The sequence below is a fragment of the Psammomys obesus genome, unplaced genomic scaffold (genome assembly GCF_907164565.1).
Source record: "Psammomys obesus unplaced genomic scaffold, mPsaObe1.curated_primary_1811, whole genome shotgun sequence".
NCBI lineage: Eukaryota > Metazoa > Chordata > Mammalia > Rodentia > Muridae > Psammomys > Psammomys obesus.
Window position 1 is genome coordinate 1,460,331 of NW_026591816.1, and position 12,006 is coordinate 1,472,336.

Here is a 12,006-nt window from a genome sequence, read left to right on the forward strand (position 1 = left end):
GTATGTCCCAAGAGACATAAGGCTAAAAGCTCTAGCATAACTCAGAAATGATGAACTTAGGGTAATTCAGAAATGATGACATAAGGGCAGCAGGGGCTCTGTGCTGCAACCTGATTTCAGTCTCATTCTGCCTAAGTGACCGAGCAAGCATGTGCCACAGCTATCTGTGTGGAGAAAACTGGCGAGAGTAGGGGATCAGCTGCTGGCAGTACTTCATGAGAAAGACTTAGCCTTAAGCTTCCAAGTGAGCTGCAGCTCTTCTTGGGAAAGACTGGAAAATAGAACTGTACTGAAAGGGTAACAAGTAATGATTCCTGGGCAGGTGCGTGGCGACAAGGGACCAATAGCCTTTTATCACTGAGGAGTTAGTTTCTGTGAGTGCATCTCTATGGAAAGAGGCCATGCTGGCAGAAATGAGGTCTGAGACCCAGTTATTTTTAAGAATGCTGGATATACAGAATGATGAATTTTATAACAGGTTAGTGAATCCTACCATTAAGCCACCATTAAGACTTGTGTGCTTAGCTGGGCATGCCAGTGCACACCTTTAATCCTAGCCCTCTGGAAGCAGAGGCAGGCAGATCTCTAGGAGTTTCGGGTCAAGCTGGTTTTCGTAGCCAGGCTGCCTTCTTGGCAGACGAGGCTCAGCGAGTTAGGTGCCTGCCACACGTAGGGCTGGATGTGGGATGGTGATGAGCGGGGCTCGCAATCCCGGGGCTTCTGCGCCAATATGAAAACTTGGGGCAGGAGAATCCCTGGAAACTCTTGCGTTTGTCAGCACGGCAAATGCAGGGCAGAACCAGGCTTTTTCCAAACAACAAGGAACTCAAGGATCAATTCCCAAGGTCATTGTCTGACACACCCACACTCAGACACTCTCCTTCCCACACACATACACATCATGAACACACACATGCACACACACACACACATACGTATACAAACACACACAAAAACAGAAATATTTTAACAAGAAAATCACTGGAAACTCAGTATTCAACGCTAAGTATGGTCTGCAGGATTTGTTTTCTGGTTGTAAAAGATCTCAGAATACATTGTAGAGCCTTTTGCTCTTAATATTGGAGCTAGCGATGATTATACACATGAAACCTGTTCATTGTGAGAACAAAAATCCATTTTCATGTGTATGCTTTCATTTTCTAAAACAATGAACTTCTTTGCCATAGCATCCGCCTCCAGCTTGGGAGACAGCTCTGTGGATTCCATGCTCGCCGATCATAACCCAGGTTCGGATGACCAAACTCCGTTCAGGCTTGCAGAGCGAATACCCTCATTCCCACTGAGCCATCCTACCAGCTCTAAGTCCCCTTCTAAAATATGAAAAATACGATATACTCATAGAAAAAGTGAAATATACATACACATGTGCACCAGGTCTTGCCAAGGACCTGGGTTCAATTCCCACAGGGTGGTTCACAACCATCTCAATGTGCTCCAGCTCCCTGGGTTCTAGCACCCACGCACGAGGTGCATGTCCATTCATACAGGAAAAACAGCCATCGCGTAGAATAAATAAATCTATTTATTTACGATTCCTGCTGTCTGGGAAGTTCCTGCACTCTTTTCCTAGTCACCAGCCCTGCTCTGCCTTTCCCTGGACCAGCTCAGACACAGCACGAAGACCACACCGCAGAATACTAACAATGTTGCAAACAAAAAGGAAGCGACCCGGGTCTCCCTTTTGTGTGGCTGCACTGTTAAGAGTTGATTATCACTTGTGAAAATCGGACTTATGTTCCTACACACACTGTAGACTGTGCCTGGGGCCAGAGATTTCTACTCGTTGTTTGTTCTTAGCGGTCATGCATTTTCAGCCAAAACAACACCCCAAAAGAGATGCTCAGATAACAGCCACGCTGTCATATTCTTCATCACGTTATGTTGCATATCAAAGAGGTGAGTGATAATATTTAATACTTTATACTGATTAAGACATCCATTTATCCTATGACACTTATTAAAGTCATGTGCTCAGTGACAAAAATCCTAATAAAGGTAATTCATTGACCTCAGAAGGCGCAATGAGGAGAAGACCTTGAGAATGAAAATCCTAGCTGGGCTCTAATCATTACATTTCTTTCTTTTTTTTTTTTTTAAGTTAAAAAATTTTTAAATTTAAAATTTCCTACTCTGGTAGGCATTTCTAAAGGAGAAAGTGCAAACTTACCAATTCAAATATTGATAAATAAAGGCAATACTCATTCAAAACAGAAAAAAATAACATTATTTAAAAAATTTTTAAGCATTCAAAAGGTCCCCAAAAGATTTCTAGAGATTAAAATATGAAAGTGTTGCAGTAACTATTAAAGTTTTTTAGCTTTAGTAGTTAAAAGGAGGATACTGGATTGATTGGGGCACTGATATATGTGTAAATTAATTAATCTTAAGTGCTTAAATTATATTGAAAAAAAAAAAACCCTTTTCTTTTCCTTTAATTTACATCCTAAGGAAGGGTTCTGTGAACCAGAAGTAAATTATGGTTCAGGTGTTGCCAAGTTCCAAATCACTACATCTTAACAAAATCCAGACTTAAGAGACTTTAAAACATCCGTATCTGCCGTAAGGGAAAGCACTTGACTAACATAGTTTACGGTGTGGTCTGATGAAGCCCTCAACTCGAAGTCATCGAGTCCTTATCTAAAGTTTGTTTTGTAGAAAATGTGAAGTGGGTGTGGAAACACAACAGAGCAGTCCCCACAGAGGCGATCACACACATCCAGAAGCCAGGGCTTTCTGAGGAGTATCTGTCTATGCCTCTTCAACAAGGGTTTTGTCAAGTAAAAAGAAACCTAAGGTCTACATTGCCCAGGGAGGTATCCTGCATGACCTTAAATTCAGGGTGATCTAGACACGGCAGCTAGATTACACCGAATACAATTTGGGCTGAGAAATGGGAAATGCAGCTTGATTATTTAATGAAACAAACTCCCACTGAGCCAGGAGGATCGAAGCTGCTAATGGGGAAAAAGCAGGTAAACAGCAGTAAAATATGACTCCACCTCTCCTTTGTCTAGCCTGTGTGTGTGGGTAAAGCGAGCCTGAATTTTATCAGTGATAATCTCAGATATAAGAGCAGGATGCTCTTAATCATGGCTTGTAGCATTTTTAATTTTCTACCTGTGCTAACAAAATAAATAAGAGTACGTATTCGATCAAAAGTCCTTGACTTTTTTTTGTCACATGAACAGACCTATTTATGATCATCCACCATAGCGAACTTGTTAGATATGGGTGTGAGTAGAGATGGTGGAACTAAAGGTTTTTATAAGAAGGCCTCAGTTTCAATTCTCTGGTTTCATAATGCTGTGACTTGCCGAGATGCATTTGCTGACTTTCATACCAACTGTGCATTAAAGACACTGTCTCGACATCTTCTCATTGGAGACGGAGCAATTCTCCCATTAATATCAAATAGCTCAGAATAGAATGTACATTGTTAGATAAACTCACACAGCATAAAGGATTCTAGGAATCTTTGCATAATAATCAACCTGTTTCCATTCCACCAGGCAGGGTCAAGCTTAATGGCTTTTAGGATCACTATGGTGTATGCAAATGAGGATCCTGCAAAGTAGCAGCCATTTTAGACTTGTCCACATTCACGCCGCCTTACACAAGTGAATCAGGGAACAGAGAAAATGACTTTCTCTCAGCTTTGAGCACTTGGTTTCAGCAGATCCTGACAGCAAACCAATTTCATGTCATTTCTTTCAAGCTTCATGTTTAAGTCACATCTTTTGGGAATCGTTCACATTTTAAATTTAAGGTTGATCTTTAAAAGTCTAACTTCTGAAAAGATTGAAAATCACTTGGCACATTTAACTATTGTCTATTTGGAGCAGAGTCAATTAGATCTGGAGGTTAAAAGTGTCCAAGTTTGGGGTCTGGAGAGATGGCTCATTAGGCAAAGTGCTTGCTGCTCAGGCATGAAGAGCAGAGTTTGAATCTCCAGAACCCATACAGAAAGTGTGTGCCTGAAAGCCCAGCACGGAGAAGGAGGATCTTTGGGGCTTGATAGCTAGCTGTCTTGGTCACTGTTCTAGTGCTGCACAGAGATACCATGCCCAAGGCAACTCTTCTAAAACAAAAGCATTTAATGGGGGCTTACAGCTTCAGAGGCTCAGTCCGTTATCATCATGGCAGACAGCACGCTAGAGACGTTGCTGAGAGCTACATCCTGATCTGCAGGCTGAGGAAGACAGCCTGGGCCTGACACGGCTCTAAGAAACCTTAAAGCCCGCCCAGTGACATACTTCCTCCAAGAAGGCCACGCCTGCTCCAAGAACACTACACCTCCTTATCTTTCTAATCCTTTCAAATAGTGCAGCTTCTTAACGACCAAGCATTCAAGCCCTTCAGTCTTCTTTCCATGAAGCCTGAGATTCTGCAAACTATGTACTAGGCAATGTCACGTCTCTCTTCAAACCCTCGGCTGGCTTCTTACGACACGGAGAACAGAATCCAGACCCTTCACGGTCTCAAGGACTGTGGTGATTGGCCTTCTACTGGCCTCACCTCCAAATACCTCATTTTCGCTCACCCCGCTCCAGTCAGACCACCCACGGTCAGTATCCCATGAGCATCTTGTGCTTGCCAGGAACACATCTGTCCCCAGAACACACTTCTCCTAGCCTGTGCTTCCTTGTGGGGCTCCTTTCTTAGGTTGGCTGCTGTGTGGTTCACGGCTCACTTCTCAGCTCAGGTATCAGGCCTTTTCTAGTAAGTAGGAACGCTCAGAGCAGCAGCCTACATTTCTCTGCTTCATTGATTTGAGACAGGGTCTCACTATGTCACTCCGACTGGTCTGGAACTCACTGTGTAGACAAGGCTGGGCTCAAGTTCACAGAGCTTCAGCTGCCTCTGCCTCCCGAGTCCTGGGACTAAAGGTATGCGCCACTATGCCTGGCTCTCTTATGTTTAAGTACCATCAGTACGTACTTTAAATGTGCGCCTATACACATCACACACATGCACAATCAGTTCATTTATGGTGTGTCTCTCAACACATATGTGAAGAGCACAACAATCATTTTGTTCACTGATGAATTCCCTGTGTCAAGAGTGATATTTGAGGGAGGTTATGTAGCACGCTTTCACCTTCAAAAACACTATTAACCATAGGATAAGCACTTAGCACAACTGATTTAAGTACTCAGCACTTAGCTTACAAGTGTTTAGCATGTGCAAGGACCTGGGTTCTATCCCAGAAACCTTAGCATGTGTTCATAAACATATGTGTATTGAATATACTTATATGCATGTATGCATCAAGGGACTGGGCCACAGCCAGCTGCACAATGCCTGCCCAGCATTTGCAAGGTCTTGGGTTTGATCCCTAGTACCAACAAAGCAATAACCCAAACCCACCCAGAAAAGAAGTGCTCAGTACCCATTTGGTACTTAGTAGGCATGAAAGAAATTCTTTGCAGTATGTGGAGGGTTCTTCTCTTGTCAAAACGGGCTTAGCTGTGTCCTTCAATCACTATCAAAATAGCTGCTGAATAAGCAGAAAAGTGCGGGGAGAAGACGATGGATTAGGTCTTCCTATGTTTCACATACTTTATAGGAACCTTATAATTTGAAAACATACAGTTGAAATTATTTCTAGTCTGAAACCTAAACAATACTTTTGTTGAAGGAATCTAGCATCTGTCTCATAGAAACCAAAGTTGTGCTTCATCAGAGTGTTCCAAACATTATTTAAAACAATCATAAAAGTTTCTGCATTCCCAAACACCAAACAACAACAACAGAGTAGCTGCCTGATTGAGATGCTCATAACAAAGGAGGAAAAAAATAGCTCTCCATGCTATTTACACTATTCTCTGTAATAAAATCATGACATCAGGTTGTTCTGAGTCTTAGGTAAAGGAGGGAAAATCACATTGTAGAGTTAATGATCTAGAAACATTTTTCTCTACCAATGAATCTTTTGTAAAAAAAAAAAAAAAAAAAAAAAAAAAAAAGTCTCAAGCTGGGGTCTAGAAAGATGACTGCTCTTGCAAAAGCCCTGAGTTCAGTTTCTACATCCACGTGGTGGCTTACCTGTAACGCCAGCTCCAGACTGTCTGATGCCCTCTTGTGGCTTCTTCAGGCACTGCACGCGCATGGTACACATAACGCATGCAGACACATACACACACGAAATAAATGTATCTCTAAAAATATAGTCCCAAACTGTGGTCCTGAAGCAGTGACACGATGATAATGATGATGATGATGATAATAATAACCAAAATAAAAAAAAGCAATCACTGTGCTGTCATTTGTTCAACATCTGTGTTCTCCGCTTTGAATGAGGGGTCGGGCTGCAGGAGGCTCAGCACTCAGGAGCACTGGGGGATCTTGTAGAAGACCCAGGTCTGTTCCCAGCACCCACGAGGTGGCTCATAGCTGTCTCTAACTTTAGTTCCAGGGGATCTGATGCTCTCTTTTGGCCTCCGAGGGCACCAGGCATGCACACACATACATGAAGGCAAAAGCACTCACGCATATAAAAATAAAAATGAGTAAATGTTGATTTTCAGATAGTAAGGACAATATGTATGTGTTCCTTCTTAAAGCTTCTTGTTTTGTTTTCTGAAGTGCTGGGGTTCAAACTCAGGGCTTCAGGCATGCTAGGGTAATGATCTACCCCTGAGCTGTAGCCTCTGTCTCGGTAAGCTGGAGTCAATGCGTAGTTAGAGCGGCACTTGGGCACAACTGAAAAGTGCACTGTACTCTTCCTGACTGGGTCCCCCAGGAACACAGCTTCCTCCCTCTCACAATGTAACAATTTGCTTTTATCAGCTTTAGGATTGTGCCTTATCACATGCATCTTACGGTCGATCCTGTCAGAGCACCACGTGTAGTTAGGTTGGATTTTTTCTGAACATTACATAAAATGCATAATTCCAACAAACGACGGCATTTCTCTCCCTGAGGAGCGGTAGCTGCTGCATATGAACCTTCAAGTACTTACATCGATTAAGTCCGAAAGGTCATGAATATAATACTTGAACACCGAGGCATTGGTTGCTTCAAGTGTTAGGAGGTACTCGTTCCGAGCTTTAATCGATTTCAGCTTATTTTCTGAATATTTGGCTTGCCTCTGGTAATGAAGAAGATACAGGCATCAGATAAGACAGCAAAGTCATTTCAACACAACAGAAACACACATGGATTTTCATTCATCCAAGCAATTTATTCCACATATAAGAATGACCCTTCAGGTCCTTTGTGGAAAGCACACTTCAATGGGAATTTAAATAACAAACTGAAATTTCCCCGGCTCTGGGAAGGACAGCAGTGTGTTTGGGCTCAGGGCTCATTTTCACTGAACTCTCTTTGTTAATATTCCAGTTCTCCAGATTTGTATGGAATACTTGGCATTCATCACGAAATGATGTCCAGCTGTTATGACATAATTTTATGTGTCTTAAACATTCTCCATTCCCATGGGAGGAAACGCATGTCTTTTCATAGTAATTCACCACGTGTGTCTATTGCTGTTGAGTCAGGGCTTTTAGGACTGTGACCGTCTCCTCGGACGAGAATCCCAGGGCTCTGCACTGCATCTCTAACCCACCTTTTCCTTCATTTTTTCAATTTTCTTCACAGAGCTGCGTCTCTGATGCCTCTCTTCTAGTCTAATGTGGAAGACAGGGTCACCGGATCTCCCAATTTGCTTCTCCTCCTGTTTCTCAGCCTCTTTCAGCTTACTCTCAGCACTGAGGCTTTCTGCGTGGTACATGTGGTACGTTTTCATCACCTGTGAAAAAGGACACCCAAACTGTTAAAAAAAAAAAGTGTCTGCCTGTAGCTTTCAGCGTGCACGGGATCATTCTAAGTCCAGCATGTTAAAAATGTCACCTTCCAGCTGGCAGGGGGTTAGCCAGACTGTTATTAAAGCGGACAAATTAAGGCCACCTTCTTCTACCATAAGCCAAACAAATACGCAAATGCACCCGCCAGGAAGAGGTGCTTTGGGGACAGTCCTTGATGGAAAAATGATCAAGAGAGGCTTAGGCGTGCTCTTCAACATGCTTGCACAGTTCTCCTAAGTGTAAAAGTATTCTGCATTATGATTCGGCAGCACAACCCATGTCTTCAGTCAGGGCTAAGTTTACTCCACATTAGTATAACCCTTTCTTAAGATATTTTATAGAACAAAACCTATTTGTCAAAATACCAATGAAACTATTGAGGTTCACACACAAGTTTAGTATAAAAACTGGTTTTCTGATCACAAAGTATACTTTATATTCGATGCAGAAAAATGAAGGAGACTAAAAAGGGGATTACAAAATAAACAGAAAACAATTAATAACACCGTGAAGATCTGGTATCTAGCAGTTTTCCTATGAACACCCATGCACATACCCTTCATTTTAAAATGCCACATGTGGTTTCTCCAGTTAAAATTTGGGCTCAATCAATGTATACATTTTAATGTGTTTAAAAATAAACACCTTGTGATGTAGTGTTTGTAAGAGAGGGTGGGCATGTGTGCAGGAATGCACACGCCTGTCTTACTCCTTGGGAACCACACATACAATTACTGTGTAAGTAAGATTGCGGAATATAGGGAACATGAAAGTTTTATACTACATCTTTTCTACAGATACAATAAACTCACACACTACCTCTTCAATTGTTAAAACTCTAGGTTCATTATTGCTAACAGATTGTTCACGAACAAACTTGTATCGTACTTCCTAGGACAATTTTCCTGAGGTAAAGGCACAGGGTTAGAGAACACGCACTTTTTCTGTTTGTGTGGGTGTGAGAGAGATACTGCCAAGTTTACACTCTTAAAGCTGATCTATACTCTCTCAAAGCACTCTAAGTAACTAGCCTAGCTATTTAATAACAAATATGGATGACAAAAAATTTAAAGATAATTATGTGTTGTGTCTGTGTAGCTGTCCAAGGAGGCTAAGGGCACTGGATCTTCCTGGAGCTGGAATTATAGGCAGGTGTAAGCTAACTTTCGTGGGTGCTGGGAACTGAACTCGGGTCCTCCGCAAGAGCTTTAAGTGCTATTGACTGTGGAACCATCTCTCCAGCCTTGGCGTTCATTGCTCTTATAGCATCTATTTATAATCTCCACATTCCTATCTAGGGAAGAACAACAGTGGTCAGGTATTATGAAACTTCCCCTGAAAGGACAGCTTTCCCGTATCATTTCAGCGTGCTGCTACATTCAGGGTTGGGTATCTGAAACACTCTGAAGCCTTGTACTCTGTGTACAATTATATTTGCTGAGAGAAACAGCACACGCAGGCATGCTGCCCCAAGTCAGCCCAGAATGCATCTGCATTTGCAGGAGACGGGTTTTATCTCACAAAGTTATCCAGATTCAAGTTTGTCACTAACATATAGCTGTTAAGAAGTTGAGGCAAAACTAATGTTTTAAAGTAATAAGCTTCCCTTTTCTCATTTGGAAAGATGAGTTTTAAAATAAACCTGGCTGTTCCATTAGAAAAGAAATGCTCAATGTCCTTAGTCATCAGGAAGATGCAAATCAAAACGACCAGAGATTTCACCTTACACCCATCAGAATGGCTAAGATCAAAAACTCAAGTGACAATACATGCTGGAGAAGATGTGGAGAAAGGGGAACCCTCCTCTGTTTCTGGTGAGAATGTAAACTTGTACAACCACTTTGGAAATCAATCTGGCACTTTCTCAGCAAATTAGGAATAATGCTACCTCAAGATCCAGCTATACCACTCCTAGGCATATATCTGAAAGATGCTCAAGTACACAGCAAGGACATTTGCTCAACCATGTTTGTAGCAGCTTTATTTGTAATAACCAGAAGCTGGAAACAACACAGATGCCCCTCGACTGAGGAATAAATACAGAAATTGTGGTACATTTACACAATGGAATACTACTCAGCAACTAAAAACAAGAATATCATGAAATTTACAGGCAAATGGTGGGAACTAGAAAAGATCATCCTGAGTGAGGTATCCCAGAAGCAGAAAGACACACATGTATATACTAACTTATAAGTAGATATTAGACATATAATATAGGATAAACATACTAAAATCTGTACATCTAAAGAAGCTAAGCAAGAAGGAGGACCCTGGGTAAGATGATCAATCCTCATTTAGAAAGGCAAACGGGACAGACATCAGAAGAGGGAGAAAACAGGGAACAGGACAGGAGCCTACCACAGAGGGCTTCTGAAAGACTCTACCTAGCAAGGTATCAAAGCAGATGCTGAAACTCATAGCCAAACTTTGGGCAGAGTGCAGGGCATCTTATGAAAGAAGGAGGAGATAGAAAGACCTGGAGGGGACAGGAGCTCCATGAGGACAGCAACAGAACCAAAAAATGTGGGCACAGCGGTCTTTTCTGAGACTGACACTCCAGCCAAGGACCATGCATGGAGATAACCTAGAATCCCTGCACAGATGTAGCCCATGGCAGCTCAGTCTCCAAATGGGCTTCCTAGTAAGGGGAACAGGGGCTGTCTCTGACATGAACTCAGTGGCTGGCTCTTTGATCACCTCTCCCTGTGGGGGTGGGGGAGTAGTCTTATCACACCACAGAGGAAGACAATGCAGCCAGTCCTGGTGAGACCTGATAGACTAGGGTCAGATGGAAGGGAAGGAGGACCACCCCTATCAGTGAACTTGGGGAGGGACATGGGAGGAGAAGAGGGAGGGAGGTTGGGATTGGGAGAGAATGAGAGAGGGGGATACAGCTGGGATACAAAGTGAATAAACTGTAATAAATAAAAATTTTTTTTACATGAACTCATATAAGTTGAGTGGTGCAGAATTGCTATTTTTCTAGGGTTGCAGGAAAGGTAGGAGGTGAACACTTCGATGTGGTTCTATGGTACGCTCTCCTGGGCATGACTGGAGGAATACAGCCTGGGGCTGGTGGGGAGTCCTACTTTCACCAACTGTGATCACCCCGTGTAAAGTCAGTACCGAGCAAACTGCGTGAGGCTAACTACCAAGGCCTGCCGCTTTGGCTGCACCATGCGCTGTTGTGAAGCTGTCTGCAGGAAGCCACTTCAGTCCAACAGCAAAGAAAGCAGCTTAGGAAGCATCTGGGCAGCTGGGGAACCGAGGAGGGAGTTACCTGCAGCTGGCCAAACAGCAAAGTGAATGAATTCATTACACACCTTGCATTTCAAGGCTTGAATCTGTTTATGTTCCCTGTCTGGAGCAAACCCACAGACTTTAGGCCCCAGTGCCATGACATCTTAAGGTGACAAAGGGGAGAAAAGAATTCCATACATGCACAGACACTCCACTCCCAAGAGCTGCTTTGCTCTCTGCTTTCCTTGTTAGTATGAAGCTGGAAATAACAACACCTACCCCGGCTGGATAAAAAGGCAGCACTGGGCATCTGAGAATTCCTTTTTAATCCGACACTAAGAAAAAGACCTGCCCTGCCAAGTCTTGTGTTACTTGCCTATAGAGGGCTATAGGATAAGCAAGTAATTTGCACAAAAGAGGCCTAGTGTACAAGAAGGTAGACTGAGCACATGTGACTCTCAACTGCTTTAAATTAGCGTGAATGAGGGGGTTATGTCAGAATGGGGGCTCAGCATGACAGCTGGGGTTATGTTACCTAGTTCAGTGAACAACTTTCTTTGTTCGGTTTTCCAGCTTGACTTGCGATTTCCACTCTTCTCTTAAATATTAAGTATTAGGGTGAGTGAAAAAAAAATTTTTTTTTTTTTTTAAAGATGGGGAAAAAAAATTCTCAGAGCCTTTTTGAGAATCCTAATTGGAGATAATAAACACAAGTAAAAGCTGCATGATTCAAAATGTAAGATGACAGAAGTCAAATGTGTTTGTAGTTAAAATAACGGCAGACGGCTCTCCTGTTTTTCAGAGAGGAGAAAAGAACTTTTATATTTTTGAGGTGCAGTTGAAATCTGCACTGCAAAGAAAAAAAATCAGCTTCTCCTTCAGCTAATGCAACCAGCACATCCTTTGCATACCAAATGACCCCACGGCATATAACCAC

At 42.5% G+C, this 12,006-nt stretch overlaps 1 protein-coding gene across 3 annotated transcripts in view; it reads right to left on the minus strand.

Moving 5' to 3' along the window:
* Srgap1 (SLIT-ROBO Rho GTPase activating protein 1) overlaps nucleotides 1-12,006 on the minus strand; it is a 260,889-nt gene that overhangs the window by 75,861 nt on the left and 173,022 nt on the right. For all 3 annotated transcript variants that reach the window (XM_055611990.1, XM_055611989.1, XM_055611991.1), the window contains 2 exons: nucleotides 7,589-7,771; nucleotides 6,983-7,111 (listed from right to left, as the gene is read on the minus strand). In XM_055611990.1, coding sequence (XP_055467965.1) covers nucleotides 6,983-7,111; nucleotides 7,589-7,771 — 312 coding nt within the window. The remainder of the gene's footprint in view (nucleotides 1-6,982; nucleotides 7,112-7,588; nucleotides 7,772-12,006) is intronic.